Source organism: Bos taurus, chromosome 7 (assembly GCF_002263795.3).
Source record: "Bos taurus isolate L1 Dominette 01449 registration number 42190680 breed Hereford chromosome 7, ARS-UCD2.0, whole genome shotgun sequence".
NCBI lineage: Eukaryota > Metazoa > Chordata > Mammalia > Artiodactyla > Bovidae > Bos > Bos taurus.
The window spans coordinates 40,937,025-40,962,445 of NC_037334.1; the positions used below are offsets into that span (position 1 = coordinate 40,937,025).

General features: G+C 36.3%; 2 protein-coding genes and 1 pseudogene across 2 annotated transcripts; all 3 read left to right on the forward strand.

Annotated features, from left to right (window-relative positions):
- On the forward strand, positions 2,105-2,532 carry LOC100335194 (cytochrome c oxidase subunit VIIb pseudogene; annotated as a pseudogene).
- OR2G3 (olfactory receptor family 2 subfamily G member 3) lies at positions 8,575-9,519 on the forward strand. The gene has a single exon (NM_001390195.1). It carries the CDS (start codon positions 8,575-8,577, stop codon positions 9,517-9,519), a length of 945 nt encoding a protein of 314 aa, NP_001377124.1.
- Positions 9,520-23,125: 13,606 nt separating this feature from the next.
- OR9E2 (olfactory receptor family 9 subfamily E member 2) lies at positions 23,126-24,049 on the forward strand. Its single transcript, NM_001390069.1, has one exon. The coding sequence runs from the start codon at positions 23,126-23,128 to the stop codon at positions 24,047-24,049; it is 924 nt and encodes a 307-aa protein (NP_001376998.1).
- Positions 24,050-25,421: the final 1,372 nt, after the last annotated feature.

Consider the following 25,421-nt stretch of genomic DNA (forward strand, 5'->3'; position numbering starts at 1 on the left):
TAGTGAAGATCTTTTTTGTACAGTTCTTCTGTGTATTCTTGCCATCTCTTCTTAATATCTTCTGCTTCTGTTAGGTCCATACATTTCTGTCCTTTATCGAGCCCATCTTTGCATGAAATGTTCCTTTGGTATCTCTGATTTTCTTGAAGAGATGTCTAGTCTTTCCCATTCTGTTGTTTTCCTCTATTTCTTTGCATTGATCGCTGAGGAAGGCTTTCTTATCTCTCCTTGCTATTCTTGGAACTCTGCATTCAGATGCTTATATCTTTCCTTTTCTCCTTTGCTTTTCGCTTCTCTTCTTTTCACAGCTATTTGTAAGTCCTCCCCAGACAGCCATTTTGCTTTTTTGCATTTCTTTTCCATGGGGATGGTCTTGATCCCTGTCTCCTGTACAGTGTCACGAACCTCCGTCCATAGTTCATCAGGCACTCTATCTATCAGATCTAGTCCCTTAAATCTATTTCTCACTTCCACTGTATAATCATAAGGGATTTGATTTAGGTCATACCTCAGTGGTCTAGTGTTTTTCCCTACTTTCTTCAATTTTAGTCTGAATTTGGCAATAAGGAGTTCATGATCTGAACCACAGTCAGCTCCCCGTCTTGTTTTTTCTGACTCTATAGAGCTTCTCCATCTTTGGCTGCAAAGAATATAATCAATCTGATTTCAGTATTGACCATTTGGTGATGTCCATGTGTAGAGTCTTCTCTTGTGTTGTTGGAAGAGGGTGTTTGCTATGACCAGTGCATTTTCTTGGCAAAACTCTGTTAGCCTTGTCCTGCTTCATTTTGTACTCCAAGGCCAAATTTGCCTGTTACTCCAGGTATCTCTTGACTTCTACTTTTGCATTCCAGTCCCCTATGATGAAAAGGACATCTTTTATTGGTGTTAGTTCTAGAAGGTCTCATAGGTCTTCATAGAACTGCTCAACTTCAGCTTCTTTGCCATGGTTGGGCATAGACTTGGATTACTCTGATATTGAATGGTTTGCCTTGGAAACAAACGGAGATCATTCTGTCATTTTTGAGATTGCACCCAAGTACTGCATTTTGGACTCTTGTTGACTATAAGGGCTACTCCATTTCTTCTAAGGGATTCTTTCCCACAGTAGTAGATAAAATGGTCATCTGAATTAAACTTGCCCATTTTAGTCCATTTTAGTTCACTGATTCCAAAAACACCGATGCTCACTCTTGCCATCTCCTGTTTGACCACTTGCAATTTACCTTGATTCATGGACTAACATTTCAGGTTACTATGCAATATTGTTCTTTATAGCATCTGACTTTACATCCATCACCAGTCACACCCACAACTGGGCGTTATTTTCTCTTTGGCTCTGTCTCTTCATTATTTCTGGAGTTATTTCTCCACTTTGCTCCAGCAGCATATTGGGCACCTACCGACCTGGGGAGTTCATCTTTCAGTGTCCTATCTTTTTGCCTCTTCATACTGTTCATGGGGTTCTCAAGGCAAGAATACTGAAGTGGTATTATACAGAAAATATAACTAATATTTTATAATAAAATTAAATTGAGTAATATATATATATAAACTTTGAATCATTAGTGATGTTGTATACCTGAAACTAATATGATAATGTAATTACTATACTTCAATTAAAAACAAATGTTTTGAGACTGAGATTTGAAAAATATATTTAAAAAAAATGTCATTATCTCACAAAAATGTCAGATCTAGACATTTCTTCAGATGATTTTAAAGCTATTAATACTTTGCAAGTTATTTTTAAAGTTATTAATACTTAACAAGGACAGATGCTCAGATAAAAAGTTATATGGTTCATTGAACCCCATATTCAGGAAGAAAAAATTGCCCTATTGATCTCTCTTGCAGTTGGGGGCTTCCCTCGTAGCTCAGTCGGTAAAGAATCTGCCTGCAATGCAGGAGACCTGGGTTCAATTCCCGGGTCTGGAAGACCCCCTGGAAAAGGAAATGGTAACCCACTCCAGTATTCTTGCCTGGAGAGTCCCATGGAGAGAGGAGCCTGACAGTCTACAGTTCATGGGGTCGCAAGAGGGGGACATAACTTAGTGACTAAACTGCCACCACTACCTCTTGTAATTGTAGTAAAGAAATAAAGGACGCCGAATTGCTAGAGACCAGCAGCTGTAGTTGCAGCCATTTTATGTTCAACCTCAGGATGTTTCCCTTGGCCAAAAACGCACTAAGTCGTCTGAGAGTTCAAAGCATTCAGCAAGCAGTGGCAAGGCAGATCCATCAAAAGCGGGCACCTGATTTCCATGACAAATATGGTAATGCTGTATTAGCTAGTGGAGCCACTTTCTGTGTTGCTGTATGGGTATATATGGCAACACAAATTGGAATAGAGTGGAACCCATCACCTGTTGGCAGAGTCACCCCAAAGGAATGGAGAGAACAGTAATCATCCCAGCTGATTTAATACTGAATTGTTTCAAAAATCAACTCATAATTAATTCCAAGTAAAAGTACTATGTACCCATTAAAATATAGCATGTTTGAAGAAATAAAGTATACTTGAAACCTTCAAAAAAAAAAAAAAGAAATAAAAATATCCAGAAGTAGGCTATTTTTATTTATTTATTTTATACTGGGAAAGTCTGATAACTATTTCCTTAAGAAATTATAAGGTCCCAAAACAATATTCAAGGAAGAAAGGAAACTCTCACAGTTGGGAAGTAAGTGTATCCTGTCTCCCTGGATGATCCTCAGAATTAGTCAGTTCCTTGACTAATTGTCTGTTGGGGACACAGGTTTTCCCCAGAAGACTTTTAACTGTAAACAAGTCATGGCCTTTTGGTGATATTGCCAACTTCCCCTTTTTAGGATTTCCTTCTGTCATAATTCTCATTACCACTAAAAGTTTCCTTACAGTTGGCTTCTGTCGGAAATATGACTCTTTGATAGACACGATTTTGAAGCCTGTCATCTTGTGGTCAGGCTCTGGTTAGACATGTAAACACACAACTAAGAACATGCTGTGTAATGAGCCTCCTGAGGATGTGAAAATTTCAAACAGAACAAAATAGCCATAATTGTAAGTAAGGATTGTCTGTTCAGTCTTAATTGAATATACTTGGATCTTGAAGGGGTTTATAAAAGTTCCTGAGGTAAGCAAGTCTTTGGTTTCTATTATTGCTGGATTTGATCTATCAGTTAAATAACAATGGTTTCTGATGAGACAGATAAGCTATCTGCACCCAGGTTTGCCTATCAAATAAGGGAATAGAGTAATTTATGCTATTCTTCATAGGTATAAACCATTGTCATTGACTTGTTTACATGGCTAATATTTTTTGAGTTAATTGTGCTTTTACAGGAACACTATAGATGATTACGATGATAGACAACAGATAAATAGATACAGACACACTCAATTCCACATCAATACAACTCCATAGCTCAACTAGAGCACTTCAAGGTGATTCAGCTTTCTGTAAAAATTTACTCATGTGAATTATCATAAGGAAACTTTCATTAAATAGGGCACCACTACAAGCTTTTCAACTCTGGAGCTCTCTGCCATTTTCAAAAAATGGCTCTAGTGGTGAAGAATCTGCCTGCCAATGCAGGAGATCTCAGAATCACAAATTTGATCCCTGGTTTGGGGAGATCCCCTGGAGGAGGAAATAGCAACCCACCCCAGTATTCCTGCCTGGAGAATTCCATAGACAGAGAAGCCTGGCAGGCTACAGTCCATGGGGTCACAAAGAATCAGAGATGCCTGAATGACTAAGCACACATAAACACACAATTTAACCAAAACAAGGGAAGATTGGCTTTATTGATTGGATTTCATCAATAAGAAATGTAATATTTTCTAGAGATCTATTCTTTCTTAATTCTAATGACATTATGGTCTCTCTTTTTTTTTTTTTTGGTTTTGTTTTTCCTTAGAGGACGTAATTTATTTTACTGAAACTTGAAGGTCAGCAAGAATACAAATCTTCATGGGTAGAGGGCACTTGATTACACCTTAGACCAGGAACTTTACTCAGGAGAGCACTTCCAATCTGTTTTTTAAACACACGAACTGAGAAATCTACAATCACTGAAACTGAATTTTCACCAATAGTGCTATGCTGTCAGTCACTCAGTCATGTCTGACTCTTTGCAACCCTGTGGACTGTAGCCCATCAGGCTCCTTTGTTCATGGGAATTCTCCAGGCAAGAATACCGGAGTGGGTTGCCATGCCCTCTTCCAAGGCATCTTCCAAATCCAGGGATTGAACCCAGTTCTCTCACACTGCAGGCAGATTCTTTACTGTCTGAGCCACCAGGGAAGCCCAATAGAGTAGCCATGAAGGAACACAGGATATGGAAAATATGCTAGATCAGAAAAACCTGTGTCTTACGCTGAATTTCTCCAAATGGAGACAGGACAGAATTATGATTTTTTAGGCTGTCCCAAAGCTTTCTACAAGCAGGCAATTGAGGTAATGAACAAAGGCTGAGTGGCACAATAGCACAGGTAACAGAGGAGTTGATCCTGGCTATGTAACATTCCATTATGTATATGTACCACATCTTCTTTATCCATCCCTCTGTTGGTAGGTGTTCTTCTTCAACCCTGACTTTAGGCAGTTACAAAAACTTTGCCTAGCAGGCTTCATGGGAAAACCTGCCACCTCCACATGAGACTTGCTGCATAGCCAATGCACTGCAATCTCTGAAAGGTTGCAGTCAGACTGAAGCTCCTGTGGCTAGTCATGTCCTTAGACACATTTGTATTTATGTCCTGGGCATCTTCATTGCTAGGTCTGTTTGTCTGAAGCTTTGGAAAGAAGCTTTCCTCATGTGGCCTCCCTTGTGGCTCAGTGGTAAAGAGTCTGCCTACCAATGCAGGAGGCACAGGAGATGCTGATTCTATCCCTAGGTTGGGAAGTTCCCCTGGAGAAGGAAATGGCAATCCACCCCAGTATTCTTGCCTGGAAAATCCCATAGACACAGGAGCCTGATGGACTATGGTCTGTAGGGTCACAAAGAGTCAGACAGGACTGAGCGACTGAGTACTTCTTCAGGTACTTCTGCCAAAGCCTCCTGGTAGGGGAAGAAAGGGAAAACTTTAAGACTTCTTCCACTCTGATTCAGTGCTCTATTTTTCCATACCTTGTCCTTTTCTTCTCTCTCTCCCTTTGGTTTGAGGATCATGAAATTGCAGGAGCTACTTTTTTTAGGGCACCCTCAACAGTGATGCCATTCCATAAAGGGACAAGAAACATGGAGTAGGTGCTTTCTCCAGCTTTAGACTCATGATATCACTGTAAGTGGTTAAGGGCTTCCCTGTCACTTTGTTTTGGCTCATTGTTGTTTTTTTTTTTTAATTTCCTATATATGCAGTTCAGCTCTCCCTCTCAGCTCAGCTTATCTGACCATAATTTATTTTTCTTATATTTTCTGTACAGATTTTTTTTTTAAGAATCAGACTGTGGGAAACAAGACACCTGAAAATGCATTCATTTCTTTATCAAGCTGTTACTGAATTATTATGCATCAGACATCAGAAAAATTACATTAAATATCAGTAAAGCATGACCCTTCAGTTTAAGAAGTAGCTTATGATTGGGTAGGACTAAAATTAGGTCAGTAGAGTCTTATAGTTTCTATTAATATGATAGAAGTACATTTAGAGTATAGCAGTGACACAAAATAAATCTTGTCAGCATGGAGAGTGGAGGTAAGTCAGAGTCAAGGGGGAGTTTGTATGTTAGAGATCAGTGCTGAATTTTGAAAACTGTAGATGCTTTCCAGGTGATGGATGTTGGAGAGAATATTCTGGTAGAGGAATAAGAAAAGATATAGTTAACTGAAGACAGGAGATTGCAAATTGCTCAGCATGGCAGGGTAATGAGTCAGCTTGTGGGGGCAGAGGCAGAGGCTAGGTAGGGCATGGACCAGCAGAAGGAGGACCTAGAGTGCTTTGTGTGTGGTATCCATCCCTCTGGTTGGTGGTTCATGCTTAGTTTGAATGAGAATTAGAGGCAAAGATCATGACACCCGGCTACACCTCATTTATTGATTCTTGTATCTGCTTATCACTTTTTTTTTTTTTACCCAATCAATTCTACACAGTTAGACAAGATATTTTAAAACAGTCTTATTCAAAACCATCAACATTTCTAGTCTCTTCGTCTGGATTTCAAAGTCTTTCACAATCTTAACTATAGAATACAATTTTTATTATTTCTCCTTTCATCCATATGCAATAGCTTAATTGTTACTTTAAGAAAATACAAGGAGAACCCCCCATTTTAAGATCTCTTGCACAATTTGGCCCTGCTTCCAACTTCTTTCTTACTTTTTATGTTTTTCTTAAAAATAGCTTGTTTCTGCCTGCTTCTTGTATTAATATCTATATTTTCCATATTGTATTCTTTTGTCATGTTTAGCATAACAATTTTCAATTATAGAGACAAACAGACATTAGAAACTTCTATAAAAGTCATCATGAGCTGACATTGAAAAATATTTCCTCTACGTCTTTTGGACTGAAGAAAAACACACCTGGCTCACACCTGGCTTGGTGTATATAAATAAACACACTAGAAACAATCACCTCATTTTAAGAGTCCTAAAATTTCACAATCAGTCAAGAAGAAAAACTTTGACCAAAGGCATGGTAGAGGAGAATGGAATGAAACATGTTTTGAAATGGGAGTCTTGGTAAGTTGGGCAAAAATCTATCAGAATGGGAAATATAGTCTGCCATTTTATACTTCTTCAGTTTTCTCATTCTGAAAACAAACTATCATTGAATCATCTTATAATCCTTCTCTTATCCCCCTTTCCATAACAAAATCACTATTCAATTAATTTTGACATTTTCATTCAATTAATTTTCCTCCAACTAATTTTTATTAAACTGCTGTCAATTTTTATTGAACTGCTGTCATTTCCAAGAGTTTTCAGTCCATTTGCATTACAAGGCCACTAGTTTATATGATAACTATCAAAATGTTCCTCACTGAACTCCCTGACAATAATTTTTCCACATCCATCTATAAATCACTACCAGGCCAATATTTCCAAAACAGAAATAGATAATATCATTCTCCTGTGTGCTCATAAGCCTCCAAAGACACTTCATTGTTTGAACAATTAAGTTAATAACTACCTTGCTCAGAAATTTCTACAATTTGGCTTCAAATACTTTTTTTATAGGCAAAACTTTAACACTCACTTTTTTGCTTCTTATAAAGGCAACTCAATTATCCACACAGTTCTACCAGTGTTTACCAAGTGATCTTGAAATTTCTTCACCTTTCACATAAGCTCTTTTCATTTTTTCTTGTAATCTGTTTTATGGTTTTATCATGTTGAATGTTTAGGAGTTTTTCAAACAAACTACATTTATAGAGCTAATATATTTAGCTCTTCATTAATAATGTCTATTCTCTTGAGTATGATATTTTCTGCATTGAATATTAGGAAATTTTAGCCAGCTTATTTATATAATGTTGCTTCAAAATATAACTAAAAATAATTTTTATTTTTGGCACTTCAATCATTGAATGAACATATATAATTTGATTTATATTATATAACTTGGCTCCTCAAACATACCCTTTTCATTCCCTCCTAGTTATTTCCAATGTTTTCCCACATGCAAAAATTGATCTTATATCCCTTCCCATCCTAGTATTACCTATCTTTAAACATATTATTTTAGTTAGTTTTATACATAAAGACTTTCCTAGACTTCATATTTCAAAATGATATTTTTTCAACTATTATTTTGCAAAATCTATTTGAAAATTACTTACTTAGATCATACTTTTAAATTTATTTTAAAATTTGAATTATCACTTAACTATTCAATTTTGCTTTGTCTGTCTAGATATACAATTAAACACATGACTATCTTCCTTTCCTCTGTTTAGGCAGTGACTAGAGATGAGAGTTTAAGAGTGCATGTATGTAGGAGGAAGATGCAAAGAAATTTCCCATTTCCATTTGTGCCTATGATAAAACCTGAATATCATATTTTGCATGCAAATTTTGTCAACAGTTAAAAACCATGATATGCTGTTCACTTTATTTTGAGAGACACTTGATTTCAGAAGTAAGTAGATCATTTCACATTTCTTGATATGCACACAAATATCCACCTTGAGTGACTTTAATAATCAGTTTCCAGATAACCCCAACACTGAAAGCATTTATGATTTTTAAAGAAGAGTCATTGGACTGGAATGAAGTAACATGGATTAATGTTCTAAGTCAGTAACACATTGCTCATTTGCTTCAGTCGTGTCTGACTCTTTGCGACACCATAGACCATAGCTTGCCAAGCTTCTCTGTCCATAAGATTTTCCTGACAAGAACACTGGAGTGGGTTGCCATTTCCTTCTCCATGGGATCTTCCCAACCCAGGGATCCAATCCAAGTCTCCTGCACCGTAGATGGATTCTTTACCACTGAGCCACTAGGGAAGCCCAGTAACACATTGGGGATGAAAAATCAACAGGTTGGACAAGTCAGTCTTCTTGACCCCTCAGCTCATACATTCTGTGATTCTGGGATGAGCTGTTTCAAATGTTCTCTTTTAGCAGGTGCAGTTCCCTCTAGAGGATGGAAAAAGCCAATGAGAGTTCTCTGATTGGTTTTGTCCTTCTAGGATTTTCAGACCACCCTCGCCTAGAGGCTGTGCTCTTTGTATTTGTCCTTTTGTTCTACCTCCTGACCCTTGTGGGAAATATCACCATTATCATCATCTCATACCTGGATCCTCCTCTTCATACCCCTATGTACTTCTTCCTTGGCAACCTCTCCTTTCTGGACATCTGCTTCACTACTAGCCTTGCACCTCAGACCCTAGTTAACCTGCGAGGACCAGAGAAAACCATCACTTATGGTGGTTGTGTGGTACAGCTCTGTATTTCTCTAGCACTGGGCTCAACCGAGTGTATCCTCCTGGTTGTGATGGCCTTGGATCGCTATGTTGCTGTTTGCAAACCTCTTCACTATGTGGTCATCATGAATCCACGGCTATGCCAGCAGCTGGCATTTATCTCCTGGCTCAGTGGTTTGGCCAGTTCCTTGATTCATGCAACCTTTACTTTGCAGTTGCCCTTTTGTGGCAACCACAGGCTGGATCATTTTATTTGTGAAGTACCAGCTCTCCTTAAGTTGGCTTGTGTGGATACCACCATCAATGAGTTGGTCCTTTTTGTTGTTAGTATCCTGTTTCTCCTAATCCCCCCAGCACTCATCCTTATCTCCTATGGCTTCATAACTCAAGCAGTGCTGAGGCTCAAGTCAGTGGAGGCAAGGCGCAAAGCCTTCAGCACCTGCTCCTCCCACCTTACGGTGGTGATCATTTTCTATGGCACCATAATTTACATGTACCTGCAACCAATCAACAGTTATGCTCAGGACCAAGGCAAGTTCATCTCACTTTTCTATACCATGGTGACCCCCACCTTAAATCCTATTATTTACACATTAAGAAACAAGGATGTGAAAGATGCTCTGAAGAAGCTTCTCACAGGAAAACTATGCTTTCTACAGACATGATGTGCAAGGAAGTGATCATCAGTCATGTAGTTACTCAGTTTCTACTTAGCCAAAACACTGTTCTCAATTTTACACAAATTAAATTATTGTTCACTTGTTTTATCTACATAAGGAATCTTCTCTTCTTTTATGTGTAAATAACAAAATGTATATATCTTTATTTGTTGAGAGCTTGAACCATGGGAAACAGAATTGTGCATGTGACCTCACCACAAAGTCTGTATTTTACTTCTGACACTTATTCCCAAGGATTCAAACAACAAAAAAAAAGTAAACCATTAAGTATTTACCAATTGTTCATTGAAAGTTAAGAAATTTTGATTGACTTTTCTAAGTCCACTTTCAAATAAAATTTATAAAGATAATATAATACATTTTAGCTCTTTATTCATAATGTATATTCTCTTGAGCATATTTTCTCTATTAAATATTAAGGACTTTTAGCCACCTTATCTGTTTTCAATTTTAGTGAATTGTCCAACTTTCTGTCAAATACATTATATTTATTTCCTAATGCTGCACTCATTAAAGCTTCACATTGGACAATAAGTATTTTATGTATGCACTTCCTCTACCCAAACAGAAAAAAAAAAAAAAACCTCATAGTGTCAATTTATTACTCAGGAAGATATTGTATTGACTATTCTTTTACATAACCCATTTGTCATTTAAAAATACCTTTTAGGAAGAAGCAAGTGAAATAAAATATTATAAACATTATTTTGGATAACTTACTAAGTGCATCTCCTTTTGTGTTCTTAGGTCACGGCATGCAAAACTTTTAAGAGAAAAAGTAATTCAATAATTTTGTTCTAAATCATTTTCTAATCAGATAAGAATAATTACACTTCAAAATGCACCATTATTTTTAAAATAATTTTTATCACTTAAAATAATAAAGAAGTCTCAGTCAAAGATTATCTAATGAATCTTAGTACATCAAGAAAACATTACAGTTATGAAAAGTTGGGTCACTTTTGGTATAATTTTTTTCTTTTTTGCATTGTAAACACACGTATTCCACTCCATATACAACATATGATTCTGTACAGGCTACAGTAGTAATTCTGTAAATATATGTGTGTTTAAGTGTTTGTATGTGTGTCTGTGTTATACTATTTGGAAAAGAATAGAGCAAATATGAAAGTATAATGATAAGTAGCCGAAAACAGATTATATTTGATTGATAATTAATTCATTGTTCCTAGTACATTGTCTCATAAAGAGGGCAATGGGTTATCAAAGCTTTTCTGTTGTGTCATTTTCAACAAAGTAGTAAAATTTCTGACAAATCAATATTTTTTCTTTTTCAAAACAGGCATCAATGATGTGCAATACTATTCTACATTGAAATTTATAACTCTTATCATTTTATGTGGAGAATAAATCATTCCCTATAGCAAAAATGGGTAAGCTACCCATTAGAAATGGAAGTTTCTATTAATATGAAACTTCTAAAACTAGATTTGAGGCTTTCCAAGTGGTGATGGTGGTGAAGAACCCACCTGCCAATGCAGGAGATGTAAGAGACGCAGGTTCGATCCCTGAGTTGGGAAGATCTCCTGGTGGAAGGCATGGCAACCCACTCCAATATTCTTTGCCTGGAGAATCCCATGGACAGAGGAGCTTGGCGGGTTATAGACCATAGGATGGCAAAGAGTCGGATACGACTGAAAAGACACATCATCAAAACTAGATTTCAGAAATATAATATGAGCAATTTTTAACTAGATATAAAAAGATAATGTGGAACTTTGCACAATATCAGTAACTTAAAATATGGGGAAAAATGATTATAAAAGTGAATACTGGCAGATAATTCAAAAGTAACTAAGTGCAGAGTAAATAACTCTTGATTATGTGTGGTATAAATAAGAAGTAGCTTCAATAAACATTTTCTTTACCATGGAAAATTTGGGTTACAGAGTAGTATTCCACTTTATTTCTTATTGAAGTTAAAGTTGGTGTTATCTGTTGAACATGGCAAAGACTGAAAACGTTCCTTGGATAAGAGGTGGAGAATCAAAATTCACACAAATATTGTGTGTTGCAAGAAAATTAAATATGATATGCATAAAAGGATTCGAATTAATAATGCATGGTTAACGAACATTTATAAAGACAAGATTTTCAATACTATGATTGTGACTATGCTTCCAAACTAATGAAAATAACAAAGCTTCTGGATTTGATTAAACCAATGTCATAGAATATTTGTCTTTAGAAAATTAAGTTAAAAAAGGAAGTTATATATTGACAGTACTTTTTAATTATATCAACTTTGCCTAGAGAAGAAAGGAAACAAAAAGGCATAGCTATGATCAAAAGTGTCCTAGCTCAGGGATAACTTAAATATTTAATTATATTTAGCCAGATAAAATTTGAAAAATCACATTTTAAGGTTGAGAATTTACCTTTTTATCAGATAATTAGCATGTGGTATAAATAGCTTGCTTTCTATGATTTAAAAAATAAGCCATATTTTGATAATAAAATATTTGACTATCTTATAAATATCATCCAAACAAAATTTAATCTTAGCATACTACAGAATATAAATAAGAACAACCAAATCAGTTTGCCAACATCTCTGAACAGAATATTTCCAACTTCAGGCATATGATTTAAATATTTTATTGATTTGTAATTTATGAAATAGAAATAATAGCCAATATTGGGAAATCTCTCCCTGTTTATGGATTTTTTGATCAATCTAAATAAAAAAATCATTAATACTTGTTTCCGTGTTCAGAAACCTATAGAGTAATTTTTTTAATTTAATGGGAAAAATATACAAAATGCTTAGCTTAAGCTATTTTATAGCAGAATATTTTAATTATAATTTTATTGGAGTATAGTTGATTTACAATGATGTGTTCAAGTGCACAGCAAGGTGAGAGTTATACACATATATATACAACTCTATTTCTGGATTCTTTTCCCACATTGATTTGGAGTTTCCTGTGCTATACACTAGGTTCTTATCAGTTATTTATTTTAAATACAGTACTGTATATACGTGTGTATATGTCAATACCAATCCCGCAGTTTATCAGTCCCCTCTTACCTCCTGGTAACCATAAGTTTTGTTTTCTACATCTACTCTGTTTTTTGTAGATAAGTTCATTTGTTACCCCCCTTTTTAAAAATTACACATGTACGCGATAACACATGATATTTGTCATTTTCTGTCTGACATACTTCATTAAGCAGGACAATCTCTGTTACCACAAATGGCATTATTTCATTCTTTTTTACGACTGAGTAATATTCCATTGTATATATGTTCCACATCTTCTATATTCATCCTTATATTGATGGACATTTAGACTGATTCCATGTCCTTGCTATTGTAAATAGTGCTGCAGTGAACATTAGGGTGCATGTAGCTTTCCAAATTATGGTTTTCTCTGAATACATGCCTAGGAGTGGGATTGTGGGATCATATGATGGCTATATTTTTAGATTTTTAAGAAATTTCTATACTGTTCTCCACAGTGGCTGTAACTACTTACATTCCTCCAACAGTGTAGGAGGGTTTCCTTTTCTTCACACCCTCTCCAGAACTTACTGTTTGTAGATATTTTGATAATGGTCATTCTGGTTGGTGTGAAGTGATACATCACTGTACTTTTGATTTACATTTCTCTAATGATTAGTGATGTTGAGCATATTTTCATGTCCTTTTTAGTCATTTGTGTGTCTTCTTTGGAGATAAAACTATTTAGATTTTTTATCCATTTTTTTTTGGAGAAGGCAATGGCACCCCACTCCAGCTTGGAGAATCCCAGGGACAGGGGAGCCTGGTAGGCTGCCATCTATGGGGTCGCACAGAGTCAGACATGACTGAAGCGACTTAGCAGTAGCAGCAGCATCCATTTTTTTATTGGGCTGTTTGTTTTGTATCCTGAATTGCATAATCTATTTGTATATTTTGGAGATTATTCCCTTATCAGTTGCTCTGTTTGCAAATATTTTCTTCCATTTTGAGGGTTGTTTTTTCATCTTGTTTATGGTTTACTTTGACTTTCCTGGTGGCTCACAGGGTAAAGTGTCTGCCTGCAATGCTGGAGATTTGGGTTCAATCCCTGGGTTGGGAAATCCCCTAGAGAAGGAAATGGCAACCCATTCCAGTACTCTTGCCTGGAAAATCCCATGGACGGAGAAGCCTGGTAGACTACAGTCCATGGGGGTCTCAAAGAGTAGGACACGCCTAAGGGACTTCACTTTCACTCATGGTTTACTTTGCTGTGCAAAGCTTTTAATTAGGTCCCATTTATTTTTATTTTTATGACTCTGGGACTTCCCTGCTGGTTCAGATGGTAATGAATTGGCCTGGAGTGCAAGAGACCTGGGTTTTATCCCTGGGTCAGAAAGATCCCCTGGAGAAGGGAATGGCTACTCACTCCAGTATTCTTGCCTGGGAAATCCCATTGACAGAGAAGCCTGGTGGGGGTACAGTCCATGGGGATGCAAGAGTTGGACACGACTGAGTAACTAACCTTTCACTTTCACTTTTAACTGTTTTTATTTTTTTGCCAGTCTAGGCAGTGTATCCTAAAACATCTTGCTGTGATTTAAGTCAAAGAGTGCTCTGCCTATGTTTTCCTCAGTGTTTTATAGTGTGAGCCTTATATTTAGGTGTTTAATGCATTTTGAGTTTATTTTTGTGTTACGGTGCTAGAAAGTGTTCTAATTTCATTATTTTACATGGAGCTGTTCAATTTTTCCAGCATCACTTATTGAAGAGACTGTCTTTTCTCCATTGTGTATTTTTGCCTTCTTTGTCATAGATTAGGTGACCATAGGTATACGGGTTTATCTCTGGGCTTTCTATCTATTCCTTTGATCTATATTTGTTTTTGTGCCAGCACCATACTGTTTTGATGACTGTACACAGAAGTTTTGTAGCACAGGCAACAACACAAAGTAATACAGAGGCCTGTTCAATTAATGTTTCGGGGGTGACTAATTATTCTTTGGAAATAAACTAGAGCCATGTGCCCACACTTTGCCTAAAATTGACTGGCATTTAAATAGTTAAATGTAATAACTAAGAAAACACAATAGACAAAGTGTGTTTTGAGCATGGTCAGGGGCAACTTTATAACACATATGTTATTTAAAAAATTCTATTATGTGCCTTCATCATATTTTATTATTTGTTTGGCCTTAGAGCATTCTTTTTTTTTAAATAGCCATTGATCATCCTATTTATTTGGCTGTGTTGGGTCTTAATTGAGCATGTGGGGTCTTTCACTGAGGCACACAGACTCTCTAGTGGCATGTGGGCTCAGTAGTCATAGCATGCGTGGTCTCTAATTGTGGCTCATGGGCTTAGTTTCTCTGTGGCAAGTGGGATCTTAGTTCCCTGACTAGGGTTTGAATCCAAGTCTGCTGCATTTAACCACTGGACCATCAGGGAAGTCCCTCTTCATCATATTTTAATAATAAAGAGAAAAACTTTACTTCCCTAGAGATGGGTTACTGTTTCAGTGTGTATATAATTAAATATCTCTGTATTTAAAAAATAATTTAGAGTAATTAAAAATAATGCTGCCATTAAGTTAGACACCTTTATTATTATTTTTTATTTAAATAGACTGTTAAAATGAAATTTTCAATTACTTTGTATATGTTTAAACAAGTTTATTTTACTTTGCCCTAAGTGATAATTATGGAACAAGAGAAAGTAAATTCATAGAGCCTATGTCATAGACATGATATATATGCTATGTTCAAATTGTTCTTCAAGTGTGAATAAATTATGATCTAGATCGGTTCTTTGCTTTACCTAGGCACACACACATCAGACAAACCATGGGTTTTACAATATGCCCTCATGAAACCTTGCCCCGCAAAATACATTTGACTGATCAAACAAGTTGTAACAGTTCAAAACATCATACTGGCAGTCTAATTTTAAATTTTCTGTTAACAAGTTTGATGTCTTTTCTAAAAATAAATGGGCACTTAACATGGCTTCTTATGCATACAGGCTGAATGACTAATTCCTGGATAGTATGAGTTGCTTAATTTTTTGAGTTGCTGGAGATGTTGCCAGTAATTTAGCCCCAGGGAAATCTAAGCTATCCATTCTGGCTAGCCTAAGGTCTAGGGAATAAACTGTAGTCCACACTCTGGAATTGCAGATTTTTGGTATTCTACTGATTTTAGTAGCAGAGTTTAAATAATAAAAGATCCTGATATGAAAGAGATGGGTAATCTATTTATTCACATTGATATCAGATGAGAAAGAAAATTTTCAGAATTTTTCCTACAGCATCCAACAGCTGATTGGAAAGAATCCTTGTGTGTTCATCTAAGGTCATGGTCTACCAGCTTGAGGAGTCTGAGTGAGTTGATTGTGAGACTGATTTCTTAAAGCTTTCATATAGAAGTCTTTGCTCCAACTCTGGTTTACGCCTCCAACTCCTGTTCATAATTAACTTTCATCCCCAGAAATTTTTTTTATCTGATCCATATCACCATCTTTGTCTCAGTACAGCTTTCTTCTTTGTTTTTGTTGTTATCTCTGATTATTTTATTCTTAGGATTTCTTTCTCTATCTACATGATAAATCAACGCAATGATTAACCATCAGAGTGAACCATTCAGGTAGTACACCTTTATTCATTTTAATGTATAAACTTGCAACTTTAAGATTTGGTGTACCATCTTTGGAGAGATTGTTGACATTTTGTGAGGAAGACACTTTAAACTTACTTATCTATGAAATCAAGTTTATTTTCAATTTTTAAAACTATACTCTTTAAGAGTCTTTATTGAATATGTTACAATATTGATTTTGTTTTATGTTTTGGGTTTTTGGCCATGAGGCATGTGGAACCTCTGCTCCCTGACCAGGGATTGAACTTGTACATTCTGCACTGGAAGGCAAAATCTTAATCACTGGACCAACAGGGAAGTCCCAGAAATCAAGTTTAATAACATGTCTTTATTTACAGGTTGTTGTGATGAACACATGAGGTAAAACATTGCAAAACATTTAGAATTCATTTATGTACTGTTTATATGATACTATTTCTTAATCAGTCATCCATTTTATTAGTTTTTTCAAAATAATTCTATAAATTGCTTAACCAAACTGATTTTACTGGGTCTTGGTATATGTTATATATAAAGAGAGTGGAGAAGAAGAGAACAAAGATACTAAAACACAGATACTAAACTAAATGTTTAGGATTTTTTAATGAAGTAAATATGGAAAATAATGATATTTTTCTTTTCATAAGTGAATGTATTTATGGCGATATGTAAAAGATAAAAAGGTAAAATATTTAAAAATAGACTAAATTAGAAGCTGTATAAAAAATATAGAATAAGTGTGAGTAACACAAAGTGGAGTTTGAAATAAGACTAAAACTACAGATAATTGGAGTTGACAATTGGTGGACATTATGTCAAAAATTAAGCTAATGTAGCAACAATAAAAGCAGAAAATCTTTGGGCTTCCCAGGTGGTGCTAATGGTAAAGAACCTGTATGCCAATGCAGGAGATGCAAGAAACATGAGTTTGATCCTTGGGTCAGGAAGATCCCCTGGAGTAGGAAATGACAACACACTCCAACATTCTTGTCTGGAAAATTCCATGGACAGAGGAGCCTGGAGGGTGACAGTCCAGAGGCCGCAAAGAGCCAGACACAACTGAGCACAATGAATCTTTAGTTTTGTTAGACATATCTTCTAAACATCTCAAAATACAGATGTACTTCTTTCAGTAACTGGATAAATATTTTATTAAATATAGAAATAAGCACACCAAGAAACCAACTTTTGTGGAAGTTACCTTAGGACCATTCTGGAGGGGAAGGGCAGATGATCGTTGATTTAGTTTAGTGAGTAGAAAAGTATGATTTTTTTTTTGCAATGTTATTCTGAAATGTATTCCCCTAAAGAGGACTGAATCTACATTTATAAAGCAAAAACTCACTGATTCAATTCCATCTTTATTCCAAATATTGGTTAAGCACTTCCCAAGGTGTGATTTTATCCAACTCTTCCATACAAACCTGTCAAGCATGTACTATTATTGTGTGATTCATATCTTTGAGAATTTGACTAGCACAATATTTTTTCAAAGAATGCTTTGTCTTCAGGAAAACACACACACACACACACACACACACAAATTAATGCTTTGAATTGGTGAAGTAATTCAAGTTTACTTTTGATCAAATTAAATTGGTTAATTACCAAGAGAACATTCAAGGCAAAAACTGATTGAAAAGTCATTTTTCCCCTCTTTTTAAATTAGTACAGTTAGTTTTCTAAATCATTATTAAATACATAATTGTGCCCCTAAACAAAGTAACTACTCTTCTCTTAGATGTATTATTCTTTTTTAAGTCTAACAGAAAATCTTCATAATAAATAAATATTGTTTGAATATTCTTCTTTGGTTGAAACATTGAAGCTGCTTCTATAGATACTTACATAGTAGAAACCTGGAATTATGTAATCAAAATGTTATTTATGCAATTTTAACAAGTCATGGTAACTTGGATTTCCTTTAATACTTTTATTCATCCATGGATTATACAAATGCTAACTTCACACATGTGTGTTATTTACTTTTCCATCTCCATAACCCTGCATCCTTCCTCCACCTGGAATCTGGATACTTTCATTCATTCAAAATTCTTCGATTCTTCATAAGGCAATTTAAAAATTTACTTCATCAACAACTCAGCTTAAAATTTTTTTTGGTATCTAAATTTCTGTAGGACCTGTATCTGACAACTACATCCACTATATAGGTAAATATAGAGGTGTGTGTTAGTGACTACCGATTTTCAAGCCTCACAATGTTTTTCAAAGGCATATATAAAATAATAATATATAATACAGTATTCAGTTCAGTTCAGTTCAATTCAGTCGCTCAGTCATGTCCGACTCTTTGTGACCCCATGAATCGCAGCACGCCAGGCCGCCCTGTCCATTACCACCTCCCGGAGTTCACTCAAACTCACGGCCATCAAGTCGGTGATGCCATCCAGCCATCTCATCCTCTGTCATCCCCTTTTCCTCCTACCCCCAATCCCTCCTACAATAACATAAAATATAACATTATATATTACATAATATATAATATCTGATAATATCTGATTATAATATGTAATATTATATAACCATATATTATATATAATAATATAATATATAATTACTTTATCCATACCTTTGTAAGTATATATACAGATATATGATATAATATTGGGTATTAATCATTAGATACATTTTATTCAATAATTGTATATACCTTTGTAAAACATTATGGGCACTTGAAAGGCAGAAATAATAATATATTTCTTTTTATACTCCATTGATGTTTACTAAATGTTTGAAATATTAAATATTTTTGTTCTTAAAATAAAAATTAAAAAGACACTATGGTCTTGCAGACTATCTCTTGCTCATATTTGACCTCAGGAATAATACTTTATTCACAATAAGCAAACTGCAGCATAAAAACAGATGCTAGCTGGGAGGGATTGGGGGCAAGAGGAGAAGGGGAAGACAGAGGATGAGATGGCTGGATGGTATCACTGACTCGATGGACATGAGTCTCAGTGAACTCCGGGAGTTGGTGATGGACAGGGTGGCCTGGCATGCTGCGATTCATGGGGTCGCAAAGAGTCGGACACGACTGAGCGACTGATCTGATCTGATCTGATCTGATGAAGAAAATAAATAGGAAGGAATAGATTAGCAGAGATGATCATGCTAAGTGCCAAACATAGTTCCTGTCAAAGAGCAGAAACATAGTAAGTTTGCAGAAATTAGTCAGTGAAAGATATGTTTTATACACAATTATAAATTCTTAATACCTAACATTACCTAATTGAGCTACTTATAATGAATAATGAGGGCAAGGTATATACACTATTTCTGCCTGATATGTGAAGAAATTTACAGAAAGGTGATGAAACTGGTCTAAAATAAGTTTACTATAAGTACAGAACAACTATTAGTTCTATTACCAGTGTGTGTTAGATTCTTTAGTGATTCTTCATATGGTTTGCAAAGCTCATCCAAAGCTTATTTCTTTGGATTCAACAACTAGCAAGATCAAAGTAAACCAGGTACAATAGTACACTCAGTATTTTGAGAAATAATTGACTTTAAACTTTACTGTATTGGTCTGATTCCACAGGGCATATTAGAGCCTGGTAACAACCATGCTATCTGCTAGTTTGCATGTACTGGTATTGGTATTGTCCCACGTGCTATGTGCTCAGTCACTCAGTCATTTCTGACTCTTTTGTGACCACACAGTCTATAGCCCACAAGGCTCCTCTCTGTCCATGGAATTTTCCAAGCAAGAATACTGGAGTACGTTGCCATTTCCTATTCCAGAGGATCTTCCTGGCTCAGGGATAGAACCAGAGTCTCCTGCATTGGCAGGTTTTCTACAGAACCATCAGGAAACTCATTGTCTTGCACATAATGAAAACACTCATTCCAGTGTTATGCAAATACAAGGATTCACCAAATTTAATAAGGCCCCCTGGCCTGTCAGGAACAAGTTCATCTTATTTGATGAACCATAATTTAAGTCAATGCATTAATGCCTGAAAATGGCTAGAATAGAAGTAAGCATATTTCAATGATATGAAAATACTTAGTTTTAAATCCAGACATCACTGGCCAAGAAAATGGCTTAATTATACTGCGATGCGAGTGACTGACACCAGATTTCTATCACCTGGATGAGAGGTGATGGGAAGGACTGATGAGTCAGGCAGAGGTCCAAGTGAAGGAAGGAGTCAGCTCCAGCAGAGAGCACAGTGGAAGCAACCAGAAGTGCCAGAGGCAAGTTTTCTCTTTTCCTGTGGCTCCTCCTGGACATTCTGCTTGATTCTAACTCATTTAGAATCTGAGGCTATCATGTCAAAATGGAACCCCAATGTCATTGTGTCCAAACTCCTTAGGAAAATGAGGAAACATTGAGCTTGATCACACAACTTTACTGACTCTCAAGACAAACTTAGGACATAGGCATAATTTTCTTAAATGTTGAGAAAACTATGCTTAGTGTTTAAGTAATGTGAATATTATTAGCTGTGCTAAAACCAGCCACCCTAAGGCCACACTCCTAAGACATCCAAAGTACATTATTTCAATCACTCTCACTAAGTGGATATTAGAGTAAATAAGGAAAAGAAAAAAGTGAAAGTGTTAGTTGCTCAGTCATGTCCAACTCTATGCAGATCCATGGACTGTAGCCCGTCAGGCTCCTCTGTCCAGGCAACAATATAGGAGTAGGTAGCCATTCCCTTTTCTAGGGGATCTTTCCAACCCAGGGATCGAACCTGAGTCTCCAGCATTGCAGATAGATTCTTTTATCTTCTGAGCCACCAGGGAAGCCCAAATCAGGAAAAGAACAACACTCTTACTTTAGCAACTCTTATAGCAAAGGTGGCGTGGATCATGCTGGAGGGCAGATAAAAACTAATCAGAATAAGTCAGTCTTCTCTGTCTCTCTTTGAAAGACACTGTCACTTTCATGGAGACCAAGGAACCCTTCCTATACTTCTTGTCTTGGACCAGATGAGCAGTCCTTAGACATCCCAATCTTTCTTCCATAAAGATAAGTTGTAGTATGCTTTGTTTCTTATTGACTGTTTTAAGTTGAATTGTATCCCCTCCAAAATTCATATGTTGAAATCCTAACCCCAGTACTCCAATTGTGACTCAGTTTGGAGATTGGATCTTTAGAGACAATTGAGTTAAAATGAGGTTACTGTGGTGGGCTCTAATCCAATATAACTTCTGTTTTTATAAGAAGGGGAAATTTGGATACAAAAATGCCCAGAAGAAAGTCCACTGACATTCTCCAAAATTTATTCTTTTTCTCCTTCATGTCTTTATATCATAATAAAAATATTAGAAAAGCAAAATTCTTAAATTTGTTCTTGAAATAACTTTTTTAAACATTTTATTTTTAAACTTTACAATATTATATTAGTTTTGCCAAATATCGAAATGAATCCGCCACATGAAATAACTTTTAAAATATTTTATTATTTAAAAAGTAAGATTATAATGGGCTTCCCAGGTGGCTGAATGATGCAGAATCTTTCTGCCAAATAGTAGACACAGGTTTGATCCCTGGGTCTAGGAAATCCTTTGGAGAAGGAAATGGCAACCCACTCTAGTATTCTTGCCTGGGAAATCCCACAGACAGAGGAGCCTGGCGGCTGCAGTCCATGAGAGTCACAAAGAGTTGGAAACTACTTAGCAACCAAAACAATGATAACAACAAAGATTATAATATTAATACCAATGTGTATTCATTCTAACTCATTCTAATGAGAAAAAAATTTCCTCATTACCAGAGATAACTACACTTATTTCATATATGTTAGAGGTTTTTCTTAGGTCCTAAAAATCTTTTATACTAAGTGACAAATTAAAAATTCATTTACTCTAATGACACAAAAATTATATTTTGAACAATAAAAGTTGTAGAGGTGACAGATTTACTCAAAAGAAAATTTAAATCGATGTTTAAAAAGTCAAATTTTAATGGGTCCCAGATGGTTTTTATAGCACTGCTATTGGTTAAATACAAACGTTTTGGGGGATCATTTCTTAGAGTAACTCTTTCCTTTTATTTGAACCATGTAGGCAAACAGGTTGTCTCTTCCTCAGTCAAAGCTTTTTGCTCCAGACTCACTTTCCTGTTCTTACTTAAAATGTTAGATCCTGTGAGGATACTGATGACACCTTCCAGGTGCTGTGAGAGTGATGAACCATCAGACTCAAGTATCACAGACAAAGTCAATCTTCAGTACCGGTAGGTCCTAAAACAAGGCCAGTCGTGTGCCAATATTTCAGGGCACTGTCCCACATGCTTTTCCTGGAACATGACTTAAAATTGTGACTTTAAAGATCATAGGCTAGCAAGATTTCTACTGTAAGAGAAGACTCAGACTCAGGACACAGTCATGATTTAGCAGAGACCACTAGGTTAAATCCAGGCCACAGTTCTGTTTGGAACATTAGTAAATGTTATGCTAAACTCAAGTTTATTTCTACTAAAAGCTGTGAAAATTTGACATTACAGTAACTGAAATCTCATAGGGAAACCTGTAGCAATTTCATCACTACCAGCTCTTGACCTGCTAAGATGTTTATAGTATCTGCTCAACCTCTGTGGGTGGTTCTGTTACAGCCATTTCAGTGCCCCCCACCCCTGCCACAAGCTCACAAACTGCAATGTACCTAGTGCAGTACATTTATTAATGTAATTTGTTGAGTGGATAATTGCTGAATGAATACGATTATTTCACCTTTTGCATTAGTTTTCACAACTTGTTATTATGCATGTATATAACCATAGTATCTGAACAGATACGCTTATTTGTTCATTTATAATCTGTTATTGCTCAGACTTACCAGAGAAAGAGCAAGAGAAAAAAGAAAAAGAAAAGTAAGGGGGATTCGTGAACTATGCAGAGAAACAGATTTACTTTTCACCATCTTTATGGACCAATTTGTGAGCGTGTGTTTTGCACTAACTATCACAAAGACCATATCCATCTTGAATATTCTCTATTGCTTTTCATGACTTGGGAAGGAAATGACAAATGAGACAATGGTAACTGAATTTATTCTAAAGGGCTTCTCAGACGTGCCTGAACTGAGGCTCATTAGCACCATCTTCTTCCTTTTCATCTATCTCTTTGCCCTCCTGGGGAACATCTCCATCATTGCAGCTGTGAGCAGAGACAGCCGCCTCCACATCCCCATGTATTTCTTCCTGAAGAATCTCTCTTTCTTGGACATGTGCTACACCACAGTCATCGTCCCCAAGGCACTGATTAATTCACTCATGGGTTCAGAAGTCATCTCCTTTTGGGAATGTGTGGCTCAGCTCTTCTTATTTGTAACGCTATGTGCTTCTGAGTGCTTCCTGCTCACCTCTATGGCATATGACCGTTGTTTGGCCATCTACAAGCCTCTCCTTTATGGTGTCATTATGAGCAGAAAACTATGTACAGAGCTTGTTATGGTGGCCTGGTTGAGCGGAGCTTTCTATGCCATCTTTCACACCATCAACACCTTCTCCCTCCAGTTCTGTGGGCCTAATGTCATTGACCACTTTTTCTGTGACAGTTCCCCTATCATGAGACTCTCCTGCAGTGACTCCCACACCAATGAGGAAATTGGATTTGTGGTGGGTGGGTGTACTATTCTTGGTGCCTTTGCCCTCACAATCATCTCATATGTTCTCATCATTGCTACCATTGCTCGGACCCAGTCTGCTGGTGGCCGCTGGAAGGCCTTTTCCACCTGTTCCTCTCATCTTACTACCATCATTCTGTTTTATGTCACTGGGAGCATTGCTTACTTGAGACCTACGTCTCACTACTTCCCCCTTCAAGGACGGCTAGTGTCTGTGTTTTACTCCATTCTAACACCTAGCCTTAATCCTGTTGTTTACTGTCTGAGAAACACAGACATGCAGGCGGCCCTAAAGAAACTATTTGTCCCATCCAAATAGGCATATTTTTCATATATTAAACATATTTCTCTGAACATTAACCTAGATAAAATAGTTTCTTGAAACACATAATCTAGTAAAGTGAATAGTGAAGAAATAGAAAATGTAAACAGATTAATAACAAAGGAGATTAAAGCAGTAATAAAAAAAGCTTCCAACAAAGAAAAGCCTTGTACCATTGATTTCATTGGTGAAGTGTACCAAACACTTTAAGAATTAATGCCAACCCTTCTAAAACTCTTCTAAAAAACTGATTATGAAATACTTGCAAACTAACTTTATTGGGCCAGAATTATCTTCACACCAAGGCCAAAGACACTACAAGAAAATAAAACTGTATGAACTTGGATGAACATAGATGCAAAAATCTTCAACAAAATACTAGCAAACCTAACTCATCAGCACATTGAAGTGTCATACACCATGACCAAATGAGATTTATCCTGGGATTCCAAGCAGCATATGCAAACCAATAAACATACCGTATTGCGTTAATAGAAGTAAGAAAAACTGTATGATCATCTCTATAGATACAGGAAAAACATTTGACAAAATAAGATTTTCATGATAAAAACTCTCAATAAACTGGGTATAGAGGGAACATATGTGAACATAATAAAGCCCATATATTGCAAGCCCACAGCTAACATCATACTCAATGATGAAAACCTGACACCTTTTCTTCTATGATTAGAAACAAGACAAGGGTGCCCACTTTCATCCCTCTCCCTCTTATTAAACACAGCACTAGAACTCCACCCAGAGGAAATAGGCAAGAAAAAAATATTTTATGTATGCTGCTGCTAAGTCGGCTTCAGTCGTGTCTGACTCAGTCCGACCCCATAGACTGCAGCCCACCAGGCTCCCCCGTCCCTGGGATTCTCCAGACAAGAACACTGGAGTGGGTTGCCATTTCCTTCTCCAATGCATGAGAGTGAAAAGTGAAAGTGAAGTCGCTCAGTTGTGTCCGACTGCCAGCGACCCCATGGACTGCAGTCTACCAGGCTCCTCTGTCCAAGGGATTTTCCAGGCAAGAGTACTGGAGTGGGGTGCCATTGCCTTCTCCAATTTTATGTATACTTCATTATAATAAATAAATACATGAAAGAAAAAAACAACTACAAGAATTATTGTGATTCCCAAAATAACCAATAGTTTCTGCTTCTCATGGATAATTTAAGCTATTTATGAATCTGAGATACTAATTATATATCCCCCACTCTCCCTTTGAAACTCTGTACAGGAAGGAAATAAGCAAATAATTGAATCAAGTTTACAGGAGAAAAATTCAGTTTTACAAGAGAATTGTGCTATAACTTTGTTTTGTTGGTTTTATTATAATGAAGTAAACTTTTGCAATAACTTCTCTCCA